We start from the raw sequence: 27,407 nt of genomic DNA on the forward strand, positions 1-27,407 counted from the left end.
TCCTTGGCAGTTTCTAACTGAGATGCTTTTTTGAGAGTAAACCAAACACTTACTAGGATGCTGTATGTGCATGTGAGAGCCCCTTTGTGTAGGTAGGGACCAGGTAAGCATGTAAAGCTCTGTAGGACCCAGAACTCAGGGCTTTGCAGGAGAAGGGTTCGCTTATGCAGCCAATGTAATACATTTCTGGGTTTATTTGACAGGATCCATGTTTCCTTTTAACTTATCTATGAGGATTGCCTTGCTCAGTGCATAGCTGTGGAAAGAGCTGACTGTCACCTTGGTGCTTCTTTGTGTGTGACACTAGAAATGCAGTTTGTGCAGGGAATGGGCATGGTCAATACCAGCTATTGGTAGCAGTGTAGGGCTTGTAGGATTAAATACTTACAGAATAATACTGAAACTTCATTAAGTATCTTCAATGTGTTATTCCATCTTCAGCAGATTTTGAAGCATCTTTTAATAAAGACTCTAATGTGAGATGGGAATTGAGGAGCTTTCCCAACTTTCTTCATTCTGTCCACCAGCCTTTACTAGAGAGATAAAACTGACAGTTTTCTTGAGAAGCCTCTCCATTTTGAGACATCCTCTGCCCTTTGCTTGCTGCCTCCTGATCAGTTTCCCATGCTGATGCCTGTTTCCATTGCAATCAGCAGGCTCAGTAACTCTCAACTTGCCGAAAACTTGGGTGCTGCTGTTAGGGCTCCAGCGTAGTCATCTTTACTTGAGAATTTGGTAGACTCTAGATTTGATGTTGCTCTCCTATGCTTTCATTTTGAGGAAAATGAATGTGCAGTAAATGATGTGTATCTAAAAGAGCTTACCACAGGAGCTATCTCTCTTTGAAAAAGAGAGATTCCAGAGCATTGACACCAGATGACTGACTGAAACTGATTTGTTGTCTTTTTAACAACAGCTCCAAGCAGGGAAAGCTTCACTGGCTGGAGTGCAATCAGTACATCCCCAAAAAAGCTGGGGTTTTGTTTCTGCTTACCCACTGTGGGGGTTTGCTCCCAGTTTCTTTTCTTGCATAAATTGTGGTTCATCTTCCCCTCTGGCAAGGGATACTGCAGTCTCTGCTGTAGACTGTGAAGACCTTCACGCATGTTTATATTTTGGTGGTTTATTAAAATAGGAGCACTGAATCTAAACTATTTATATTAATACTTAATACAGTGTGGAAGGGAGCAGCTGCTGCAGTGCAGTTCATTACACTGGCCTCCAGTCAGCCTGCACATATTTTTACGTAAGGCTGTCTGGTACTTAGTGAGATCTCCTGATAGTGCTGCAGAATCCCCTGCTTTTATGGGAAAGCAAATCACCAGGGATGTTTTGGAACTTGCATATGCAACCGCTTAAAAAGTTATAGTAAACTCCTGTACAATTGGTTGTACTGTACCACCTCCAGTGTTACTCATTGAGAGTACAGATGATGGAAGTCATTTTTGTTTTTGCTCAAATCAATCCTATAATGAGACAGAATAATCTTGAAAAAGATTTTTTTTGTCTGTTTTCTCTCCAAGGTGTTTAATTAAACAGGGTGAGCAGCCCTGCAGCCTTTGGGGAGGGCTGGGCTAAGTTCTTGGGACATCAGGGCTTTGAAGTAGGATCTCCTGTTGTGGCCTTGTGCCCTAATTGGTGAGATAAGGGCTAGACAGCCTTTTCCCCACAGTTTTTCTATTCCATTCCATTCCTCTCCTCTTTCTTTTTCTATTCTATTCTTATTCTACTCTTTTCTTTTTCCTTTTCTTTTTCCTTTTCTTTTTCCTTTTCTTTTTCCTTTTCTTTTTCCTTTTCTTTTTCCTTTTCTTTTTCCTTTTCTTTTTCCTTTTCTTTTTCCTTTTCTTTTTCCTTTTCTTTTTCCTTTTTCCTTTTCTTTTTCCTTTCCTTTTTCTTATGGAAAATGTGTGTACTCGAACATCTGAAGCAAGCCGGAGCTGTGGGAATGTTCTGTTGGGTTGAAGGGCTCAGGGCTGCTGCAGCCCATTGGTGTGCACTGCTTCACGCAAACCAGCTTCTGGTCAACTTAGTGCTGTTTTGAAACTGCTGAGATTAGGAGGTATGTCTTGTGTCTTAGGTATCTGGTTATATAAGCATTTTCTTTGAAAAACATATGAAGTGTTTGTATTAATGAGCTGACATAAATGCGATGGAAAATGTATTCTTAAACTGAAATTTGCAAAGCCTTGGTCTATAAAGTTCTTCCTTCCCTTCTTTTCTAAGTAAGAAAGCATTAAGTCAAATTCCACTCCAGGACCATGCAGTAACTCCCTGATGACATTCACGTGTTTGTTTTATACTGTCTCTTTGTAAAAGTATGTTTCGATTCATAGACACTTCTGTAGTATCTGCTTTGCCCAAGGGTCCAGCCTTTAAGACATCTGCTGTCCTGCTGAAAATGTATGCTTTCCAAGAGAAATTCAAAGTTTACTTACTACCTCAGTGTTTCATGTAGTGCACCTATAGAGTATCAAACTGTTTGCTTCACCTTTAATCAGCCAAAACTCTGCTCAGTATTTAAGTTGCACGTTAAAAATGTTTAAGGATACTTTTGAATGCATAATGAAAACCCCGGGAGGAAGAAACAGCTGCAGCTCATGCAGAACCTATAGAAATGTGCAACTCAGATAACTTACGAAGATGAGAAACTCCTTGAGAAGCTCAGCTCTAAATAGGGAGTAGTGTTGCAGAACAGACAAAGTAGACTACTGCACTCTGAATTCAAAGTAACATCTGAAAAGTAAACAACTCACAAGATACAACTGAAACAGGGGAGGTTTGGGTTAGATATTAGGAGGAAGTTTTTTCACCCAGAGGGTGGTGACGCACTGGAACAGGTTGCCCAAGGAGGTTGTGGATGCCCCATCCCTGGAGGCATTCAAGGCCAGGCTGGATGTGGCTCTGGGCAGCCTGGTCTGGTGGTTGGCGACCCTGCACATAGCAGGGGGGTTGAAACTCGATGAGCATTGTGGTCCTTTTCAATCCAGCCCATTCTATGATACAAGTGTAGCCCATGGTAATTATTTTGGTCTTGAAATAGTTACTGCCACAACACTCATGTAGGAAAGCCTCCCTGGGGAAAATGAAAATCGTCCTTGCAGAGGTTCTGTTCAGACCAGTGAGCATGGGCAGTTCTGTTAGCAAAATGTAGTTCAGTTTGCTGTAAACTGCCCTCATAATGAAGTGCATTGCAAGTTACCAGCCTGAAATTTCAGGGCAAGCACGCAACAAGAAAGGGAGCAACTAGGTTTCAGGAGATCAAGGTCAGGCTGACAACACATCTGTACTTTCCCAATTTCAAAGCAGTGAGTCGAGTCTTTGCTATTGAATCAGATTCCTCGATAGAGGAAAGAATGTAGGAAGTGCTTATTTAATGAGTAATGACACACACCTAGATCTTTAAGGAGTGGTGGCTTACTTCAAGGCACCTTTCTACCACTACTGAACAAGAAGCAATCATTTGTGTTTAGACTCAACTACAGATTTATTCTTTCCTATGCAATCATTATTGCACATCTTTGTCAAGTGCTTTGGAAAACCAAGATCAAATGAATGATGTAAATTAGTGTCCATTTTTAAGAAAATAATAAATGATCAAAATACATGTAGCAGGGGGGTTGAAACTGGATGATCATTGTGGTCCTTTTCAACCCAAGCCTTTCTATGATGACACACAGAGTGTAGTGCATGAGAAGCAAATGGTCGTAAGTGTATCAGGTTGTTTTGTTTGAATAACGTGGAAGACAACTCCTTGCACCTTGAGATAGATTTATTGTTAATGTTGTCCTCCCTTAGATAAGGGCTGACTTAGCACCATACACCAGATGCTAGGAAGCCAGATGAGATGTGTGAATTGTCTGTGCGGTTGTTGCAGTATCTAGGCAATGCTTATAAAACATTTATTATATAGACAAAATATAAACAACATACAGATGTTACTACAACAAGTAGTGTAGGCATTAAAAAAAAAACAACAACAAAAAAACAAACTTGGAAGAGAAGGAGTACTCTAGCTGTTAAGTCCTAGTATTTTTTCCATGTGAAATTGTGGTTTGTTATTTAATGAAAAACTGAAAAATGATAACTTGTATAGGGTAGATAAACTGCACTGCAATGGTCTTGGTAGTCAAAAGGAAGCAAGGATATTTGCAGAGGAGAGAGAAGAAATGGGGTCAGTGGGATCGTGTTCTCATTTTTAAGTCTTTGCTGCCTTTCTTAGCACTTGCTGTAAAATTTTAATGAGGTAATCTGTTGCAATTTCAACCTCTATTACTTACTGAGCTGGAAGCACTTCTTCCGCAAGCTGGAGGCATGGCAGTACATAGCCTTTTTGAAAGTAAGCTGTGCATGTTGCAGTTGTAAGCAATTCCACTTCTTAAAGTCAGCATGGACATCCATAAAACAAACAAAACCCAAATGAACTAATTTGAATCATAGACACATGCCTTGCTGTGCATCTGGAAGACTGTGGTGCTGAAGACCTGATAGTCCTCACACCGCGCTTTCGACTGCTTCCTGTTTCTTGTCCTATTCATTCTGGATAACAGAGGTAGTTTCCGCACAGTTAAACTATTTCTCTCATTTGATTTTTCAGTTTAGATATTGCATTCTTGCCTTTTGAGTAGGCTTTACAAGAACAAAGTAGTATGAGTTACCATAAGCAAGGCTGTTAATGTGAGCGAAGCCAAAAAGGAACACTGAAGAGCAAAGATGGAAAAAGGATGCTACTACTAGATGAGAGAATCTTGGAGGTGTTAAATTATTTCTGAGGGCCATTAGCACTTTGACCTCACTGCAGGGTGTGCTTGACCAGGGTTTTAGTCACTGTTTTGTTATAGCTTTCCTGGCAGTATTTGTTAGTGTAAGTGGCATTAAAAGGAGGTTTCTCTTGGTGCTGAACCAGTGTGATTGCATAGCTCCCATGTGTCCCCAAAATGCTCTTCTGCCTCCTGAGTAGTGTTTTCCCTTGTTGGTGCTCTCTGATTCTCTTCTGGTACCTCTTGCATGAGACAGGTCTTGACAATCTGCTCTGAAAGCCATGTGTAATGATGAGTGGCTTATTTTTTGTTTCCTTTTCTGATAAGATATTGCAGCATTTCTACAGATTCCTAGGTGGTTTTCTCTCTAAATTAATCTTCCCAGAATGTAATGGTGTAACTCAGTATGAGTCCTACAAAGCACTTGATGATCAGTAGTGTTCTGGTAATTTTAAATATTTTTCTTTCTATTGTGGACATGATCCTTTCAGTCAGTTGTGGGCATTCAGCCAAGGAGAGAGAATAAATTATCTCCCTGCTACCCTTGCATGCAGTGATGACTGCTTCCCCACCCTTTCAAAATAAGATAAATCAAGATGGCATAGGAAATTCAATTTTAAAGCATCCCCCCTTTTTTTCTTCTGCCTCTGAGTCCTATCTTGAAAAATAGTTGGCTCAGTATTTAATGGCTGACTTGGTTTTAACCTCCTCAATCACATATGCTGCATTATCTCTCAGTGCTGCTGTTTCTGTCAAGACTGTCATTGGCGAACTTCACGTGTACACGTGAGGCCACACTTGAAATATTTCTCCTGCCAGGTAAGAGCAAATTAGGCAATGAAATCATTCATTTGGCCTATGTATTCTTAATACTAGAAATCAGTAAATTTTCTTTGCAAATGAGGTCTGTATAACAAGCCTTGACCCTCAGTGTTCTGAAGCAAGCGAAGCATGATGGCTTATTGGCTTTTTTTCTTTGGTAGTAAAACTGTGAGAGAATGGCTCTATCAATAATCTAGATTTCTACTACCAGGAAGGATCTACTGGAGGTAAGACTTTCCTCTAATTGCCTGTCCTCTATAGTAGTTCCTTAATGTCCAATCATATTGTTGTCTATAGGGCGAAATCTCATGAACGTAATGAAACTAAATTTGATTGAAAATCTCATGCATACATCTAATTACATGCTGGGGAATGAGCTTAGCATGAACCCCTGAGTCCTTAAACTTGGTCCTAACTACCCCTCAGGTAGGAGCGGACCTATTACTTGTGACCTGGGTCACCCCCAGCTCCCTACTCATTGCCTCATACCCCTTGGTGATGAGCCTGGGAAAGAAAAACAAACCAGTGCAGGAGGAACAGCATTTCTACAGAAGCTGGTGATGTACAATTGAGTAAGCTCATTCATTAAGGAGAAGCTGGGACAGGGTGGGTAAAGTAGAGGTGCTAAAGCTTATTTAGGTGCTGCAGAAAATCTGCTTTGGGTTGGAAAGCTGCTTCATACTAATCCGTGATCTGTCTGAAACCACTTAGGATAGCAGGTGGAATTTAGAGATGGAAAGATAGCATGTTAAAGTTTGTGTTCAGCAGTAAGGGAGCAGTCGTTGCTGAGAAATAAATGTAGAAAGAGGAGAAAGCTTATGATAGTTTCAGGTGTTTGAGATATAGTCAGGAGATGACCACTCATCTTTTGCCCTTACAGTAGAAATAAATACCAGAGGCAAACAGTGTGCATAAGGCTCTGTTTTTAGGCAAATGTAGTTTTCTGTGGTGTTACAACTCTATTTCATGAGAGTTTTCTTTCTCTTGGGGAACAAAAAGGGAGATTTTCTAGTGGTTGCTCAAGGCAAGATTGTTTTGTTCTTGAGGAAAAATGTCTCTGAGGCACTGAACCATGAAGTGAAATACATGGCAGGAGAGAAAGGTAGAAATATCTTTTGAAAATACCATCATTGCATCCTAGTAGAATTAAACTCTCCCTCTTTTATGTTAGAATGGATGCTTTGGTACTCATTTTGAAGCCAACACTACATGCTATATCACTGCCTTTGGAAGTCAATTTGCTTCTCAATTAGAAAATTAAGCAATGAGCTTAGATTTTTAACTTTGGGTGGAGGAAAGTTCTTTTCAGTACTTTAAGGCAGTTTCTGGGAACTAAATGGCAATTCTTATTCTTCAACAGAAACAAACCGGAATAATGTATTAACATAGTGGGAGGAGAAAATGTCAAATGCAATGGAATTTCTGCCAGAAGAATGCATGGTGACCACTGACAGAATTTTATTCAACCAACTCTTTTGCACTTTGTCTCTGCCTGTGTTTGTTCCTGACGTGTTACATCCCCCCCTCTTTGGCATACTTTTATACAAGAGCACTTGTGTTGTTCTCTCAGAGTGTGTGCAAAACTGTAAAAGGCTGCAACAGCTGCATGTCAGTGGCTGCATCACCTATGGTAATGATACTACTGCTAGAGATTGGTTTGCTTACCTGCTGTAAAAACCTATCATACTCAGAACATCCAGTTCCTTCCTTCTCTTACAGTAACTGTAACTTGTGACTGTAACTTGCTGTTGGTGTCATATTGTCATGTATGCAGGAAGTCTGACATTCTGTACGTTTTACAGTGACAGTTCAGAACATTCATATTCAGTAAAGCTTTTTCATTATGTAGCGTGTGCTTAGAGAGACTTGAAACCCATGATGCACATGGGGAATGAGATATTGCCCTAAAGAACTACTTTTCACTTCAATTGGAGAAGAGAATTATGGTAGATTCAGAGTTGCTGGCAGTGAGCAGTAAGAGCATTCCCTTGACTTGAGCTGTTAAAAGCTTTGAAGCTTGGTTGCAGCAACTACCCTGCTACAGAATTACTACCAAGTAATTGCCACAAATTAATCAATGGGTGAGAGCTGTGGGACTGCAACAGGTATAAAACCCTCAAACTTTGGTGCCGAACCATCACCAGCACTTGTGATGTGACTAACCAACTTCTAGCATCAGGCAACAAGAAATAAGCTTTGTGAAGATCCTCTGTTTTAAGACAGTGGACAAGGTGCCAACAAATTCCTGGCAGGTTTTCCATGAAAGAAGAAAAACTAAGAACTTCCATGAAAGAACTAAAAACTAAGAAAAATGGGATTAATAAGCTCAGCACTTAATTGCAAGATGAAATAAATCTTTGATAGAAATTGGAAAGGCAGAAGAACACCTAATATGAATGACCACTGATAATGCGGTCATAAAGAACTATAGGATCTTTAAGGATGGAAAAGACCTCTAAGATCACCAAGTCCAACACACCTTCCTCCCACCCTTCCCCTTCCCCCAATCCCACCGTGTCCCTCAGTGCCACATCTCTGTGGTTCTTGAACATCTCCAGGCACAGTGGCTGCACCACCTCCCTGGGCATCTTATGCCACTGCATCATCGCTCTTTTTGAGAATAATTTTTTTTCTGATTATCCAATCTGACTTCTTGAGTAGCTTTCCACAGTAGGTGTCAGGAAGGAAATGGACTAAGATTAAGTCTTGTAGAACTGGTTTAGAATAAATACAAAAAACATATTTGGGCAAGAAAACAGTTCTTCATCTGCTTATTTGTATCTTGAGTAAAATCCCTTTGGAGGTATTAAAAATCAGGTATTTGGAGCTGCTAGCCTGCATCTTAGTGTGGGAGCTCCTTGTCCCATGAGATTCCCTGAGAAAAATCTGGTGCTTCCTGTATGCTGATGAAGAGTAAATCTGCTATGAGAAATGGAACTCAGAGCTAGAGAAGTAAGGCGATAATAAGAGAGCTAAGCATCGGGTTGCTATGCTAGTCTGTGTCATGCAAAGCAGATATATCACCTGTCTAGCTGTCACAATACACTTGTGGTAGCCATTCTGTCCCTTCTACCATACTTCTATGTGGTGCTCATCTGCTGAGCTGTACTTCAGTGTGGCAGTCAGTACTGTGAGGCATTCAGCTAATTAGAATGATAAGCTGAGTTTGATGAGAAGCATGTGAAACCTGGTAATTTTGAAATGCTTACATGCACTAATACCCAAGTCACAACATTGATTTCCTCTGGAAACCACCTTTATATTTTATGTGCAAATAAGCATCTTGCACAATTTCTAAGGCTTTAAAGCTGCTTTTCTCTATGTAGGAAGAAGATCTAAAGGAGAAAAGCAAACTTTAGCTGGCTGAACCTTCACAACTCTGTGCCAGTCTGCACTGCTCAGTTTATTGAAGCAATAAGGTTGGAGCTGATGCTTGACAGTGGGGAAGTGCTGCGTGGGGAAGGCAGATAAATGGGTGTGAAAGCAGACAGAGAAGTGAGAGAGCTCACTTTCCCCCACTGGTCTGTTGCATCCAGGTGCAGGTTGTTCAAACAACTATTTTTAATTAAAAAAAAAAAAAAAAAAAAGCAAGTCTGTGTATGTATATGCACACGAGTGTATTTCACATGCTTTGATTCATGTAATAGATGTAAAAAGAATAAAATAAATCAAATTGTCATTTGAGTATATGCTTTATTTCTAAATCACAGTAATATATGGCATTGCTATATGGGATCCTTTTATATTACTTCAGATGTCACGTGGGGTTTAGGCTTTGCCTTTTAGTAGATGGAATGTTAGAACCGTGAAATGAAGGAGATGAAGTTATAAATGTTATGACTGTTTTCTTGTGTTCTCAAAAATCTGTTACTGTGACAACTTGCTGTGAAGTAAATATTGAAAAGATTTTGCATCAAAGAATGGCAAAACATCACATCCCATTGTAATGAGGCCACAGCATGTGTGCTGCTAATGAGTGTGCAGCCAAGTTAAGTGCAGTTTTCATTTCATTCAATTTCATAAATTGATTTGTATTTACAGTGCTGCTGGCTAGGTGTTAATCTCATGTTTTTGTTTAATTGAATAACACGATGTGTAATTATCCAAAGTGTATTTTCCGTATTCATGGACACAAGCTCCTGAGCTGCTGCAAGTTGCTCTTGAGTGAATGCTGGGTGCAGGACTTGAGGGAAAATGTCTCTGAGATGAGCTGCTGGGCCTGGGTGCCTACTGCTTTTAGGACACATCTGTACATAGAGTGAATGGTGAGCGGGTGCTGCCAACACAGCCTCAGTTTCCCCTGCTCTCAGTAAAAGGCATTGGTTGTAGGATATGCTCTTTGGTGAAAAGGGTGCTCTTCTCTCTTTTAAATTTAAATCTTCTCATTCCAGCAACTGTAAATACTTCTGCATATCGGAATATGCCCTGCATAGTACAAATAGTACAAAAATAGTACAAAAATCTTCATAGTATCAAAAACTAAAGAGATGGGGAAAAGACCTAAAGCCAGTATTGAATGCCTTAGTTAATGAAGGTGATCTATGATGGTTGGCTTTATCTCCCCTGAGAGTTTGGAAATGAGCTGCCCAGGAGCAGCAGCACATGCATGCGTCCCCCAGTCACAGCAAAAAGGAGCATTTGTCTATCACAAGCAAGGCAGCAGTTCTGACCCTATATGTGATGTTGTTTTCTTCCTTAGGGTGCTATCTTTCTGCCTGGCAACAGAGTAATTGAGCACCCCTGCAATGAAGAGAGTCCAGGAAAGTTCCTTTTTGAAGTTGTTCCAGGTACGATATTCTACACCTTGTAAAGACTTTGTGGTTGTGTTCTCAGTGACAAATGGCTGCATCTGTTCAGCCAGAACAGCAGCTGAAAGTGATTAATGATTCAATTAAAGGAAAAAAATTGGTTAATTTGTTAATACTTTCATTCATTTTTTTTTCCTGCATACCTCTGGCAATGCAGGAAAACAACATGGTTTATATTTGTCAGTGTAAACTGTGATTGCTCTGCAGCTGGGGCTGTGGCACTGAGAATACTGGCAGTATGAGTGGGTTCTGTAATTATTTGAAGTAGAACTGATTGTTATGGAATGGAGCCTCCAGTGGTAACAGGGATCAGTAACTTGGTGCAAACAGCATTTTACTACTGCATATTTGCTGATGGCACTGGTGCCATCACCTGATACTGGTGCCTTGTCCATTGGGTGGTTAAATTGGTTGAACACCACCAAACATTGCTGGTTTGAAACCCTAAATTTGTTTTTAACATGTGTTGGTTTTTTTGCTTTTTTTTTGGTGTTTTTCTGGGGATGGATTTGTCTAAAGAATGTTGTTCTGCCAACTGAGTGGTAATCTTGAGTGTGTATATTATTGGAGCAATTTGTGAAGGGTCTCCACATCTGGTTAGATCACTGTGTTTATTCAATATATTCTGTTTTAATCCTCATATTACGTACTAGTGTACTTTCCAGTCATGGCTATTGAAAAAGATCAATTGAGGATAACATTTATGGAAACAAATCTTTGTGGCCTTACTCTTAAACTGGAGAATGTCAAGTTACAAGCTTGGCTGTCCTGACCAAAGCATGGCAATTTTTATATATTGTAGAAGCACAAGTAGTACAAAATAGATTTCCAGAGTGGAGAGAGCATCCACTCAGAAGGTAAGGAGGAGCAGAACTGAGCGGAGTTTGCAGACACAGCTCAACAGAGTGTCTTTATTTTTCTTTTTATATATTTAGTGAGGAATTTGTTCATGAAAGCTATGTGCAGTGAAGGGTAAGTATGCCAAGAAAGCAAGCATGGTATCTGTTTGTGAAGTTTCCTTAGCGCTCACTCCAGCTTGAGTTGATCATATTTTAAACTGTGTTATCTTTTTCGTGTACTGAATTAAACCTGTTGATAAATTCATAGGTCTGGTGTTGGCTAAAATCTTGTTTCCACTGAGAAGAATTATTTTCAACTGAAGGAATGCTTTTTCAGGTCATGTCTTCAGGTTAAATAATTTGAACACAGGTTGTCATCAGTATTTATCTGGTAGGGTTTTTTGGTTTTGTTTAGTCCTGATTATAAGATTTTGAATGTGTTTAGGGTAGTACCAGTTTGCTCCTTGCTATTAACTGTGCAGCTATAGCAACTGATACCAGAGCTGTTCTCCTGATGCCATGAGGAAAAAAGTTTGGTTTAGGGGAATTGAAAATGAAATTGAGACCTGGGCTGACCAGAAAGGCAGATCAGTGCCTGTGGGAATGTTGTCAGCAGATGTCAAATGAAGATGAAACAAGTTTTCCTCCTGTCGTTGTCACCATTGCTCCTTAAGGCCAGTAGTGTCAGCATTTTCCAACAGAGCTGTTTGTCACCAGGATGCTCGTACTGACTCATAAAAGCCAGTTTTAGAGGCAGACTGCGGCAACTGGATGTGGTTTATTGGATGTAATTGAGAGAAATATTACAGACAAGGTTTTCCTTAACCTTTGTTCACTTATGTATGAGAGAACAGCTACGCATCAGCAAGATGTTTGCAGGGTTTTTAATTGTCAGCCTAACTGCACCTTGTGTGAAATGTACAGCACTGAGGCTCACTCTCTTCTTGGAACTGTGTTCTGTAATCCTTTAGGCAGCAGTGACAAGTCCTCTTTTTGTCTGCTGCATCTGGGGGTGGCCTGAAAACTTGTGTGTTTGTTTGTTGGCAATACATGCAAATTATTTTGGGAATGTATGTGGGAGTTGGTTTATACTGTGAAACTAGTTCTCTGTACATAGCTGTGTCTGAGGATGAATGAAAGAAATGAATGTGTGGAAACAAACATCTTGCAGTCTGGTGCTCTAATTACAATACAGATGCTTTGAATTTGCATTTTCAAAACATTCTGTTCATTCCTTAAGTCATGGCATTGTTTAATGCTTCAAGTTATTCTTTTTTCTGTACTGATGAGGCTGCTTTACAGGAGTGAAACTGCCTCCTGTTCTGCCCCCAGAGTCCATGTGACTACAAGGTGACTAATGACTTATTAATAGCCTCTTTTGCTCAGAGCAGTGGTTTCTTTAGGTTTTAGAGATAACTCTTAAGTAGGAATTCAGTAGTGAGTGACTGCATGGATTTGAGATGAGAAGTTCCTGTTTTTTCAGGAGGAGGCACTTGTAAAACTCAAGTCCATCCTTAAGCAGCGTGTGGGGAGCTTTGCCTTCCCTGTGGGGTTTTCACTCAAGGCTGAGTGTGCTTTGGGGTTCTCTGGGTTTCCAGGTGTTATCTGAAGGCAGATTGGGTGAGAGCAGCATGGAGAGCTGTGTGTGTGGGCCAGTGGCTTTCTAAGGCTGTGTGTAGGTACCTTTGGGACTTGAATCCTGGTCTTCGGGTTCATCACCACGGTTTCAACATGATCTGGGACAGAGTAATTGCTTGGAAGTGATTGATGTTTATTGAATGAGGAACATGACGAGTGTTAATATTTTGTTAGAGTTGTTTAAACTAAAACATACATTTCCAAATGTCATTCTTTACGTTCCTTATGGGGTCTTTTGCTTTTAAACCTGGTGTAATTGTACTGCGACTTTGACCACTGGCAAAGCATGGCAGTTCAACACATGGATGTATTTGTACTTTGATTGTACTGCGTTACAAAGCCACTTGACTGGGGACAAATGGGGAAATCAGTTGCCTGAATAAGACTAATTTCAGAGAAAAATGCTTATATGCTGACATTACTATGGAAGTATGTAAGCTTACTACGGCATATGAAGTGAGGAAGCTAAGTTGAAGCACACTGCTGGAGAACATCTCACACCACTTCAATTTCGGTGTAGATGAACTTCATGGTTCCTGCACATACAGATTTTCAGAAAGCAGTTTGAGTTTCTCCATGGGCATGGGGAGCAAGGTGTTAGTTGGCTTTGTGGTACTGACAAAGGCCTAACAGATTGCTGCAATGGCAACTTCTGCTTCTTCAAGTGGAAGGAAATATTGAATACACATTGAAATAGGACATAAGTGTAAAATATTTCAGCTCCTTTTTCAAATGCTTTAACTGGACAGATTGTTAAACAAAACCAGTTTCAGTAGACTGCTATGTGCAAATCTGCCTCAGGGTTTAGTTTTGACACCGATGGTATTTTTTCTCAGTGATATTGTTCAAACATTTGGCTGCTTTTACATCTCGGCTTCCCCTCTAAGAATTACTCTCAGGTAATTTAGAAATCTGCAGTAGGTTTCACAAGTTGGTGTTAAAGAAGTGCTCCCAGCTGCTGCTATGGAGAGTACCCTGCTAAGTAGTCTGAGATTTTGGAAAACCTGAGCTGCTGCTGCTCACAGCATGTCTGAGTCTCTGTCTTCTGGCATAAGATTCTCATGCTGTGCTTTCTCAGAGCAGTGAGTGCTATTTCATTGGGTTTCTAGGTGTAGACTTGAAGTCTTTTGAATACAGAGCATTTCTCCAAAGCACGGAGCTTTATGAGAGAATTTCTGCAAGGGAGTGAAATATTAATTCCAGAACTTTGAAATCATTAAAATGATTTTTTTATTAGTCAGAAAAAAGAGGTGTCCACAGGCCTTTTTTCTTCCTTTCTGTCATCTTTTTTTAATTGCATATCATCTGGCAAATGAAGTTTTCTACAGACTGAGTGTTCTGGTAGGGAGTGTGAAGTGGTTTCAAATTTTTGATTTTTTTCTTAGCTTCCTTTATGTAAAAGATTGGATAATAAACTTTTTTGCTTCTATTGCTGCAACATGCTTTCGTTCCTCAAAGTTAATGGTTGCAGTTTTTTTCTTTTTCCAATTCCAAGTGGTGTGTTTCATTTGTATAGAATATCTGCTTTCTATTTGAGTCATCTTAGATGGTTTAGGTTTGTGTGCTTGTGGCTGACACTTGGCAAGAGGAAGCTCCATCTCACATAAATCCATCCCTGAGCTCACTGTTGGTAAGCAGGCCCCTTAGCCTCTACCAGTGCAACGAGAGGTATAAGATATACATCTGCTGGTGCGCTGTAAAGTCATTAAAAACTCTCTGGCTCCTTGTTGGCAGAGTGTTTGGCAGGTTAAGCCCTTTAAGGATATTTCACTGTGAGTTCTTAAGCAGCTGCAATGGGAAGGCTGCAAAAGCTGTTTCTTGCTACCTAGTGTTTTTTATCAAGAGTTCATCAATGCCTGGAATGTGTCTATTTCACAAGTTCACTTGTTTTTGTTTTTCCTAGGGGACATACAAAAAAAGCAAAGCAGACATATTACGTATGACTGTTTTTTCTTGAACAAACTAGCTGTTTTCTTTGCAACGCTCTTATGTACCTTAAGTTGGATATTGATTTTGACTGTCTTTATCTGTTGATCTACAGTGCATATGTTTTAATGCTTGGGAAGCACTATACAGTTTCCTTCTGTAATGCGTATGAGAAGGATGCAATTTTTCGGAGGCCAAGTGTTATGTCCAGACCTGATGCTGATGTTTTAAAGACGTGCTGCTGCTAATAAGACACTTCAAAATTTGTTTTAGCTTGCTGTATCACAAAAACACTTCCTGCAACATCTACTTCAATATTATACTGATGTAAATACTTGACAGTTCTAGTAAAACGGGATTTTTGTGGGATGACAGAGGCTGGACTCTATCTGGAGATATTAAAGAGGACTCTATCTGGAGGTAATAAAGAGGCACAACTGTTAGATGAGACTTCATTTTGCCAGTCATGCTGCATCCTCATGTCTCTGGGTTGGAAGTACTTTAGAGGGTTATGAGCCCTGATGTTTGGAAATAGAGTTGTTTCTCATAATCACAGTCATACGTTTGGAGAAGACCACTAAGACCATCAAGTCCAATGCTCAACCCATCCCCACCACGTCTACACGTCCCTCAGAGCCTCGGTAACTTCAGTAACTCAGGTTACTGAACTCCCCAATGAATGGTGACTCCATCTTCCTCTGCAGCCTATGTTAGCACCTCACCATTCTTTCTGAGAAGGATTTTTTCCTAATATCCAACCTGAACCTCCCCAGATGCAAAGTAAGGTCATTCCCTCTCCTCCACCCCACTAAAGATACATAGCCTTTTGAGAAATAAGAGGCTAGAATTATCTGTCTCATTTTCTTAGGATTAAATGCCATGTCCAGTGTGAGGATACATCCCTATGTACTGCGGGTAACTTTCCTGAAGGCACAGAGAATGTTAGGAATACAATGCACAGAGCTAATTCTCTACATTTGGCTCCAGGAGAAAACTGTTTGTGTGCAGAGAGGAACTCTCACTGTAGTTTCTATTGCACAGATGATCTCTTCACCACAAAAATGGCTAGTGCAGCACCGATTCCCTTCTCTGAAGGATACAAAACTCAGATTGAATCTAAAAGTGGTCGACTCTGACTTGTTCCCTGTTCTGGATTCCTGTCTCCTGCTATGACCCTGGTGGATTTAATTGGTGCTGCCACCAAGATGGATGCCTCCCCCGTGTGCACTGACAGTCAACAGTGCCTCTTCATTAGCTGTCAGGAGCACAGGACCCTCAAGGACACTGCTGATGTTGCTGGCTGAACTAATTGTGCCTCTGATATCTTTTTAGAGGGAGCTGGAAGGTAGTTTAATCAAAGGGACACTAGCTGTTCACTTCATAATGAAGATCTGAATGCATTGCTGTCCTTATTAATGCAGAAATTTCTTCAATATGTATTTGGTACGGAGCAACCTCTGTGTGTGCGGCCACATTGCCATGCTTTGTCTTGCTTATGACCTTTGAAGGAAGCTGTACCACGCTCAAGCTGCAGCTTTTTTGTCTGACCCTTAGAAATGCGTGGAGTCAGTGAGCCAGTGAAGTAAAGCCAGCGAAGGTTAATAGTGTTGGTTCTGAGGCAATGTGCTCTTATCCTGAGCAGCAACTATCGTGATGCACAGATGTGTGACATGCTCACAGTTGAAAACTGAAACAAAAAAACCACCCAAACCATCCCTGATCCTACAGACCTGTGAAATGAGATGGTGGGTCATGCCATCAAGCTGTTGTGCTGGCATCATAAAATCTGCTAATGTCAAGCTCAGTTACCTACAGGTCAGTGCATATAATATACCTTTTAGCTATGTTTTTTTCCTGCCTCTGTTGTCATGACTACTGAGCAGTGCTGGGAGAAGGCACAGAGTTTGTCCCATCTGCTTTTAAAGCCGAAGGAATTAAATCTAGATGAAAAGGCTGTTTAAAAGAGGTAAAGAACCCTTCCTAAATGTCTTCTGAAGCCCACAGTATGTGAAGAATAGGCAAGTTACTGCACTCTTATGGCTTGGGTGCTTAACTTTGAAGCTACTGAAACACAAGCTGTCACAAGTCTACATATATGGAGCCTGCTATCTCAATTCCTTTTTATCTTTGTGAGTACAGATTATAAGTTAAAAAGTATGTGTATTTACAATAGCCTGGTAGTACTATTGCCTGCTTTCTGAATGCTATTGACTTGCTAAGATCCATTTCGGAAACTAGTGATGGATGAAGCACTTCTGAAGACTTCTGGACTCTTGCAGATTTCATGGACTTTACTGCCAAGTAATACCACTTAATTTTCAATCATCTGTTCTCAATGGCATTAATTTCGTATGAAGCAGAATACTGCGCAATTGCTCTGAATGTGTGCAGATTCTTTACTTGGCTATTCTGTGACTGAAATGTGGATATATACAATAAAAGTTGAAAAAAATGATTTTTAATTGCTGTTTCTACTTCAGAAGCAGACTGTTTATGTCTGTTGCTGCTCAATATATGATGTGTGTGATCTGCTGTGCTTGTTTCATAAATGAAGTTTGCATTAATGTGCATTTGGGCAAGCTCCTATGTGCAGCCCACAGGTGTCACTGAAGAGTTTGGGGCATAATGGCATTGACACATTTAAAAGTTTGTGATGTAAGACCAAACTTGAGTGTCAGGTTTGTGGTATGTATTTTCACTATCAATACACCTGTATGCCAGATTTGCATTTAGGGAAGATGTAGCTTGTGTCACAAAAGTTAAATCCGAGGACATAGTTTATTCCTACCCCGTTTTGAAAGGTGATGAGTTTCTCCATCTCAGCACTATTGCTAGCACACAAGCTTAACCAGAAAGAGCTCTTGATAGGACTGTGTGGGGCTGAAGGTAAATTGAACCCTGGGTGCATGGCCTGAATGAGCTATGAGGCTACAAGTAGAAGCTACACTAAGTATTCAGTAACGTCTATATTATGTGCATTAATGGTATATCGTGGAAACACATTTTCATTAGCCAGAAGAACCGTGTGTTTTGGCACTTCTGTGTTAGGACAAACATCATGGCTTAAAAGAAACAATTATTATCTCTGTAACTACAACAGTAGTTTGAACAACTAGTAAATTCATTTGTTTTAGGCTTCAATGCATGTCCCCCTAATATTGACCAACAGTCCACTGAGGTAATAAGCAAGTTTCTGTGTTGAATACTCTGTGCAAGGCTTCAATTTTTACCTTGTTTTGTGTCAGCAACATACTTGACGTATTAGAAAGTTCAGCTTAGAACTCAAGTTTCCCAAAAAATGATGGAACTTGAAGTGAAAAGGTAGTACTGGGTAAAACAGTACTAAACTAGTGCTAATTTGAGCACTTTGAGAAAATGTTTTATTAGATCTCCATGTTGCTGATGCTCTTGGTGTGTTACAGTAATTATTATTTTGCTGCCTCTCTGTGCTAACTGAATTGAGCATCCATCAGCTTAAGTCACTGTGCAAGGTTCTACTCCTGTAAGATAATGTTTTTTATTATTTATACTTGTCTGTATGCACCTTCTGTATTTTGATTATTAAAAGGTGATCTGTACTTAAGGAATGAAAATAGTATAGGAAGGAGTAAGACAGAACTGCTACTGAGGGATACTCTGAGGCATAGTTGTGCAAGATGTGGTTATTTGTAGGGTGTTGTGCAGATGTCTGATGAGCTTCTGTGGTGGTAATAATGATGAAATCCTAGTGTTCACCAATGTTTTTGGCTAGAACATCTGCAGGTGCAAAAGGTAAATGAAAATGTGTATCTTCACTGTTAAATAGCTGCAGGTACTCCACTTGAAAAGTCAGGAAGGAGAGCAGGTCACTTACCCAAAGATGTGTGGGAAGTTGTGGCTGAGCTTGTAAGCAGATCTTGCCTTCAGTTACTGCTTGGTGCACTGAGAGTTGGTGCCACGAATGTTGGAGGAGTAAGGATGCAGGTAACAAACTTGACAAAGTATTTGTCTCTGGAAGTAGGGAAGTTGAAGTAGAGGGGCCTGCATCCTTGAAATATGGTATTGTTTGGTACTTAGACCATCTAAATGAAAACCTTTCCTGAAGTTTTCGGACCTTCAAGCAGTTTCACCTCTTGTTTTTTTCATGTGCTTGAGTGTTGCTGCCTGAACTCATCCCCTGCACTGTGGATGTAGGAGGCTTGGAAGTTCACAGAATCACAGAATCACAGAATTGTAGGGGTTGGAAGGGACCTCCAAAGATCATCGAGTCCAACCCCCCTGCCAAAGCAGGTTCCCTACAGCAGGTCGCACAGGTAGGCATCCAGGCAGGTCTTGAACATCTCCAGAGAAGGAGACTCCACCACCTCCCTGGGCAGCCTGTTCCAGTGCTCCGTCACCTCACTGTAAAGAAGTTCTTGCGCATGTTTGTGCGGAACTTCCTATGCTGCAGTTTCCAGCCGTTTCCCCTTGTCCTGTCTCTACTCACCACTGAAAACAGTCTGGCCTCGCCATTCTGCCCCCCATACCTTAGATATGTATAGACCTGGATCAGGTCCCCTCTCAGTCTTCTTTTCTCAAGGCTGAACAGACCCAGCTCACTCAGCCTTTCCTCATAGGAGAGATGCTCCAGGCCCTTCACCATCTTCGTGGCCCTCCGCTGGACTCTTTCCAAGAGATCCTTGTCTTTTTTGTACTGGGGAGCCCAGAACTGGACACAGTACTCCAGATGAGGTCTTACCAGGGCAGAGTAGAGGGGGAGGATCACCTTCTTCGACCTGCTGGACACGCTCTTTTTAATGCACCCCAGTAAGCCATTGGCCTTTTTGGCCACAAGGGCACACTGCTGGCTCATGGCCAACCTGTCATCCACCAGGACACCCAGGTCCCTTTCCGCAGAGCTCCCCTCCAGCAGGTCATCCCCGAACCTGTACTGGTGCATGGAATTATTCCTCCTCAGATGCAAGACTCTACACTTGCTTTTGTTAAACCTCATCCGGTTTTTTTCTGCCCAGCTCTCCAGCCTATCCAGGTCTTGCTGAATGGCAACACAGCCTTCAGGCGTGTCAGCCTGAAGTTGTTTGGTCTTCATTCAGCCCCTTTGCAGGCTATTTCATCTTCCCTCTTTTCCACTACTGGTGCTATGGGAACATCGATCCTTACTTAAAATATTTTTTTTCCTTTTCAGCTATGCATTAGAGAACAATATTTAAGCCCTTGGCAAGTATAAGATGCTTGCTAGTTTTAGTTTCTTGACTACAGCAGTCAAATGTAAGGCTAAAAAAAAATAATTTCTTCTTGGTATCTGTCAATTTCACAGTTGCCAAGTACTGGTAATTGGCGTGGATTTGTTATTCAGCATGGTGAAAGACAGGCTACCTCACTTATTCCCTCCAACAGAAAAAAATACTTTCTTTGGGATGTAAATGTCCTTGCACAGGATGACACTGCTTCATTTCTCCTTGTGGGGTTGCAGCTTGAACTGTTCCCTCTGGAGGTCACTGCTGATTAAAGTGTATCTTCTATAAAGCTAGCAGGTGGGACAGTAGGGAAATCTTGATCTTCTGTGCTGCATTTCAAATCTCTACAATATTCATAGGTTGAGAGAGTGGCTAGCTTCTGTTTTCTGGCAGAAATACCAAGAAGCAGCATGCAATTGATGTATGTTTGTGAGGAACACTTCAAACCACAAGCACCAGGCTGTTAGGTCTTAATGAGGCTGGTCTGCAATTTACATGATGATTCATGAAGGAATAATGTCAAGGGGCAGTACTGGATGGCACTGTGCTGACCAAGCAGGCTTTCTTGCTGTGGGAGGAGATGAAGGCTGTAGCAGCCTGTATCCTGCAGATGATGTTCCTGGTGTACTGTGTAGGCTGTGGGCCCCGGGGCAGCTGCGGTGGCAGAGGGATTTGCTTTGCAAAGGGCTCCTTTCAGGGACAATGACGGAAAATGTGACGGTGGGGAGGAGAGAGAAGGCGAGCACCCAGGGAAGGCTGATCTTTGTAGCTTGCCAATGTGGGGCCCCAGGGGAAGACTCCATCTGCTGCCATTTGGCATAGCTCAGCCGTCAGAGCACAGAGCGTGCTATTGTCCTCAACCATGGCAGAAGGAGCTGGCACTGAGCCTGCTGGGCTGCTGGCCTTGGGAATGGAGTGGGAAGGATGGGGTGATGCTGCAGGAAAGGGACACAAGCCTCTGATATGGTGGGCCAGGAGTAATTGTATCCCACTTGCCCTTGGGAGCTCTCCATGTGTGGTGGGATAAGGTGCACATCAAGAATGGTGATGCCATGAGTGCTCTTGGTAATGTTAGAGAGTAGTAACAGGAGGTTGGTACAGCCTGATGAGAGATAAGCTGGCTCAGTGCAGACCTTGCTGAACTTGAGGAAATGTCCTCACATGAGGCTGGCTCCACAAGGGCCTGCCATTCTTCAGGGCAAAGTACTGAAGTCCAGTTCATGTCACACCGCTGTCTCTGAGAATGGACCTTGCTTCCTAATGACAGAGGAGTGTGGGCTTGAGGAGAAAACTCGAGTTTAGTGCTTAAGCTGTTAGCTAAGTCTTTGTTCAGAGAGCAGAGCGTCTGTCTTAGCTATGTGAACAAAATGATGCACAAGGGGGAAAGAATATGCAGCAGGCAAGCCAAACCCTAAAAGCAAGGCCTGAGAGAGAATGGCTGGAACTAAGAATGAATAATGGAAATAAACACTGAGCTACCAAAAAGACAAGTAAAATGAGTGTTTACACTGTAAAAAAAAAAAAGCAATAATTTGCATTTTTCATTTCCTTATCAATGCGAAGTCAAGTTAAGCCAGCCCAGAAGACAAAAGGATCGTCATAGCATGAAACTCATTTACAAAAGATGCACGTACATCTGTGTGCTGTCTTTTTGCAGTATTGCAGAGGAGCACTTGAGAAATGGTGAAAGAGAACCAGGCAGGAAGAGCAGCCTACAGTTTATTATGAGCCCGTGACGGATAAAAGCATGTTTAGCTTCCATCTGTTCTGCTTTGGATGATGGCTATGGAAGGGTCATAGCTTTGGCAGTGATGGATATCTGAAATGAAGGCCATTTTTAGCTGTTCTAGTTCTTTTTCTCATTGTATTTATTGGACATCCATTTCTCTGAATGATATGTACTGCCAGATATGCTGCAGGTGTTTGTTAGCTACAAGCGTTAGATAATGTGAGGCTCTCCCTGTCTTGCCCTCTTCTACTGTTGAACTTAGTGTACAGGAAGGACAGAGAATGGGAACACTGAGTTGTTTTGGCACTCTTCAGGTAGTTAATTTTGCTTTCCTGGGAATATATGCATAATTTTCCTACTTTTTATGTCTGTGAAGTATTATACAGAGAGCGTAGCTCGAATAATAAAGAAGCTAGCTGTTCAACTACAGTCACATGAGAAATCAATTACTTGCCCAACAATGTTTTTTATGATTGCTTGACTGTAAACATCTAATTTTTTGTAAATTTCTGCTACTGCTTGATCAAAAGTAGACATCCAATATTTCCTCTATGGTTCTGTTATAATTAAAAATGAAAATGAGAAGTGTGTAAAAATATGCCCCATGCAAGCAGTACTCCCTGTTACTCCCAGTTACTCCCTGCTGGGCAGCGGGAAGAGGTGAGCAGTGCAGGTGGATGGGGAGAGCCCACGGAGCTACTTTGGGAAACGGTTCCTGAGGTAGGAGCTGTGGGCAAGTGTGGCTTCCCTCCAATTCTGTGCTCTTTCTGTGCACCTCTAGAGGCAGCTGTTGTGGATTCAAAAGAGCAGAATTTTTCCACAAATGCTTGCAAATCCATTTACAGTGGTTCTGTGGATTATGATGGATTTTTTTCTGATTACTGACTTAACCTTTGTTTAAAATGCCTTAATTGCTCTGTTCGCTCCAAATGCAGATTTGGGATTGTCTTTTAGAAGCCTTGTCAAAGGCAAGTTAGAATTGCATACAAGGAAACACATTTTAAGAATCCCCAAGGGCATTTTACTTGTCAGTCCCTGTAAAGCCATGCAGATTTACTGAGGAGTGGGCTCTCGTACAGGAGGTGCTGCAATATGTATACGTGTGTATGTTGAGCTGTTATGTTCTGGGTGCAGCTTTGTCTGTACATGCAGATTGTGGGAGAGGAGAAACATGCAAGTCATTATCCACTTGACAGTGTTTTTGATCTCGTGGGACTCCTACATATTTCCATGATAAAACCACGCTTCAAATGGGCTTGGCAGGGAGCGTCAACACTGGAGCTGGGAAAATACAGATTTAATGTCCTCAGAGTACCATTAAGTCCTGTTAGCTTGCAGCTTTTTTTTTTTAATTCACTAGCTCTTTTAATTCCTTTTCTGTTTTGACAGCATCAATTACATATATCAACACATTATTTAAAATAAATAGACAGGGAATACTCCCTTTCAAATACCCTGGAGATTCAGTTGTTTGTAAGATGCACTGCTCTGACGAAGGCTGGGGAGAGATTTAATAAGGCTTTTATCCCACAGTAATTAAATAATGCCTGACTGATGACACTGTAACTCAACAGATTAAATTGCAGTGTGAAAACATAATCTGTCATGCAGAGATGCACTTTGGCAATTAGTGGAGCTGAATGGCACGTGTGATGCCCTCAGACAGTGGCAGCCTTTGCCTGAGTCACTTGGCTTTGCAATGTCCCCTCATCTGACACAGAGACAGTAAGGTGGGATATGTTTTCTGGGGTGCTACTGAGTTCTGTGAATCTGAACACAGGACCATCGTTTTAATTGGCCACTGTTCTTCAACTTTTTATTTTTATAGTAATGTCAAGTTTATTTTCTAGAGCAGGTGCCACACACAAATCTTTAAAGAAAACATTTAGACAATTTCTGCCCTGATGCAGGCAATGATCATCTCAGGAGGTCTCTTGTGCTTAACCTATTTCTGTTTCTGAAGAGGAAAGGTAAAGATTAACTGCTGTACTTAGCTCTTTATCTTGCCCTTTCCTCTCTCTGTGGTACAGCCTACTGCAAAGAAAAATATCAAAGTTTTGCACAGCCCTGCTGCTCAGCAGAATTCATGTTCCCTTTGCTACCAGTGTGAAAACTGCATTTTGTGGGGTGGTGGGCGAGGTCTGTGCTGGGTGGACTGTGTTGCAGTTCATGTAGTGGCCACTTGTTTAATTTATATACTGAAGCTACTAATCTTGACCAGCTCTTAAAATGAGGTTAAAGCCTTGGCTGGACTTTTGTGCACTGAACAGAGAATGATGCCTGATCTCTCAGTGCTCCATAGAAACTTTGTTCTGTGGAGTGACAAAGAACCCACTTTCTAATTCCCGTTGCTAGACTGGCTTATCTAATAGCCTATCTATGCTTAAAAGACATCCGAGGGTAAGAAGGGCTCGGCTTTTCCCAATCCATTTCTTCTGCTGAGGTAGATGACTGACTGATAGCTAAAGATCTCTCAGATGTAGAGAGCTGGAAAGCAGGCTGCCCTCCTCCTGGGTGCTGTGGCAGGCAATGAGCTGAGAACACCACTCGTTTGCAGCAGCTTCCATTTCCCCGTGGATCCTGTACCCTGTGGCAGCAGCTCTGTAACCGGGCCTCTGGCTCTTCCTGTATGCAATGGATTTTTCCAGCGTTCCTTTGTTCTTTCCATCTGTGATGAGCTTTTGCTTCCCCTCTGCGTGCCACCCTGCCCTGCAGCTCAGCCACGTGTCCGCCCTGGCCACAGTCCCGAGCTTTCCAGTCCACGGGGCTGGGAATGGTGCCGGCACGCGGTCACACACCGTGCGAGCATCCGTTCTTTTTCAGGGAAGCCTTAAAACCCAGAGTTTCTTTATCCATGCGATGGTGAGGTTAATGGAGCGAATGCTTCATTTTCATTGCTGTGGCCTGTGCTGGGCAACGCGAGCCAAGAGCAAGGCAGTGCTGCCCTCTGCAGCCTCCCTTTGTGCTGGCCATGGATGTCACATCAGCAACTTCAAGGGCTTCCTGTCCTCACCCTGCTAATGGGCTTTCCCTCTGCAGGCCCTCGTGTGCCCTGTCAGCTGTTCCTTTGGTTGAGGTGGCATTGCTGCGGAATGTGCCAAGCTGTAGCTTGCATACTGATGCTTCTGGTGTTGGTGAGTGACCCAATGTGCAAAGCAGGCACACAGCAGCAGAAGGATTTGTGGGGTACAGATCTTCATCTGGAGTAACATCAACTTGGGAAAACGTATTGAACGTTTGCAGCATGCTTTGCTGCTTTCCCTGGGCTATGCCTTGGGGTGATATGTTGAAGAACAGTTCAGATCACTATGCATCTTTTGCAGCAGTAACATTACATAGGCAAAAAGCAGCTGTTAGATCCTGTGAGATTACTTTAACAAACAAACAAAGCCCTTCCTGCTCTATTTGTGTTCCCATATAGGACTGTTGAGTCTATTTAATCCATTCAGTGTCTCACATGCACAAAGAATGTGATGTTCTGCCATGAAGTACCCTTAGTTTCTCCACCAGGTTTTCTGGTATTTGTAGCTGTAAGCGCATATTTATCCTACGTGGTTTGGTGTGCATCACTCAGATAAAAATGCTTTCCAGAAACAGAAGCTTTGTTTCAGACTTTTTGCAAAGTTTAAGCAAATCAAAGCCGTCACGTTTTATTCATGGTAAGCGAGGAGGGGTTTGGCCTCAGAATAATTCAACTTAAACTCATCCCAGCAGGTTACTTCACTTCCTAACAAATAATGCCAAGTCCTGTACATGTGTGTTTGGTGACTTGTAAGAATTGAATCGTGCCTCAGCTTTTAAGCTGGGGAATTCTGTTTTAACCCTTCCAGCGGCTCCTTGCAATGTGTTTTCCTGTAGAGCCCTCTTGCCAGCTTTGTCATTTTTTCCTGTGTTACTATTTTATTTGCAGCAGTTAAACACAAACAGTGATATTCTGTTCAGAAAGCTAGTATGAAATCTACAGATGCATGTCTGATTTCCTAGTTTAAACTGATCTTCTTGAAGCTTGAAGAACCAGTGTGGGGTTCTGGGTTTGATTTTTGCTGCTGGCTTTATTCTGTATCAGAATAGTGAGCAATGCCTGGCTGACAGAGGCAGAGAAATGACTCTTAAGGTAACAGCTCATTCTCTAAATTGTTAGCCAAAATAAAGCCATGTTGCTGTATGCAGAAATGAAAGGAGGACCTTAAGTTTGATAACAGTGGGTTGACAGCAGGACTTGTCTCCTGGCTGCAAACAATTTCTGTAGGTACCTTTTGATATTTTTTAGCAGTGATGCTATATACAAAAGCATCTATGGTTCCCTCAGCCCCAACTTGGGAAAGGAAAGATGCCAATCTGTTCCATTTGAACACTGAGGCATAGAGAACCTCTGGAGATTTCATCTAAACTGACAATTAATTTCCATGACTGGGGTACTGTGAGACTAGAATTGATTCCTTTTAATATTAGTTCTGTAAAATGCAGCATCTCTGCTCCTTCAGCAGGTTGCATAGATAGGTGAATCATCCCATCTAAGGGGCTGCATGGAGCAGCCTAGAGGGTGATTTGTGAGCATCCTTAGGTATTGTTCTGGAATACCTAAGGTACTGGTATACCAGGTTCTGGAAGCAAAGCTTGCACGTGCAAGCAGAAGCAAGGTGCTGCACACAGTGGTCCCAGCATTCTGTGACTGTGTACCATGAGCATACAGGTGTGCTACTCAGGGTATGTTTTAACTCATGCAGCTATTTTAGAGAAGCCTTCCTTGAATACCAATGCATAACATTTATTTTAAAAAAAAAAAAAAAAAAAGAACAAAATGTCCCACCTTATTTCTTAATATTAACATATTGCAAAACTAGCTTGTGTTGAAGATGGATGATTCACTCTTCCTTAGCACAGAAGCTCCCACACACAGTTATGTGAGGTCTCTGAATGCTGAGCGCTGCTTGTGGCGGTTGACCTTCATCTCTGTGTAACTGTGGGAATTCTTGGAACTCTGGCCCCAAGTGGCCTCCATCCATTTAGGAAGCAATTGGGATTTTTATTATTTTCCTGTTGCAGCATTAAAGGTTTAAACATTCAGTGGTTAGGCTAAAATACTACAGATGTCAGGACAGCTGGAATCTCACCTGCGTGATGCAAGAAAGACAACTAGAATTCTTAACCCGGGGCTGTTTAGATCATGCTTTGCAAAAGATTTACGAAGAGAACATGGAATTATTTTTAGGCTTGACTTAATGTTCTGGTTAATAATGTTCCACAGAATGGTTTGGGTTGGAAAGGACCTTGAGGATCATCTAGTCCCAGCCTCTTTGTTTTGGGCAGGGACACCTTCTACTAGATCAGGCTGCCTAAAGCCCCATCCAGTCTGGCCTTGAACATTTCTAGGTATGGGACATTCACCACTTCTCTGAGCAACCTCTTTCAAGGCCTCACCACCCTCACAGTGAAGAATTTCTTCTTGGAAAAACTAGAGAATGTTGCAGTCTAGCCTGGGTCTCACCAACACACTTGCATAGGGGAGTTCAATGCACAACAGAATCCAAAATAAGAACACTTCCAAAGGGAACATTTCTCTTTGGGCATTCAGCTTTGGATTGGGGCAGAGAACACAACTGGTGTGTCCTGATGTTTCCGTTATAGTTTGGCAGTGCACAAACAGATTTATGGGGGTTCCTTTTTGGCAG

At 41.7% G+C, this 27,407-nt stretch overlaps 1 protein-coding gene across 3 annotated transcripts in view; it reads left to right on the forward strand.

Annotated features, from left to right (window-relative positions):
- Positions 1-27,407, forward strand: part of ARHGAP24 (Rho GTPase activating protein 24) — a 156,201-nt gene that overhangs the window by 42,619 nt on the left and 86,175 nt on the right. For all 3 annotated transcript variants that reach the window (XM_052681494.1, XM_052681495.1, XM_052681496.1), the window contains exon 3: positions 10,279-10,366. In XM_052681494.1, the coding sequence (XP_052537454.1) occupies positions 10,279-10,366 (88 nt within the window). The remainder of the gene's footprint in view (positions 1-10,278; positions 10,367-27,407) is intronic.

The sequence above is a fragment of the Tympanuchus pallidicinctus genome, unplaced genomic scaffold (genome assembly GCF_026119805.1).
Source record: "Tympanuchus pallidicinctus isolate F22 unplaced genomic scaffold, pur_lepc_1.0 scaffold2, whole genome shotgun sequence".
Lineage (NCBI taxonomy): Eukaryota > Metazoa > Chordata > Aves > Galliformes > Phasianidae > Tympanuchus > Tympanuchus pallidicinctus.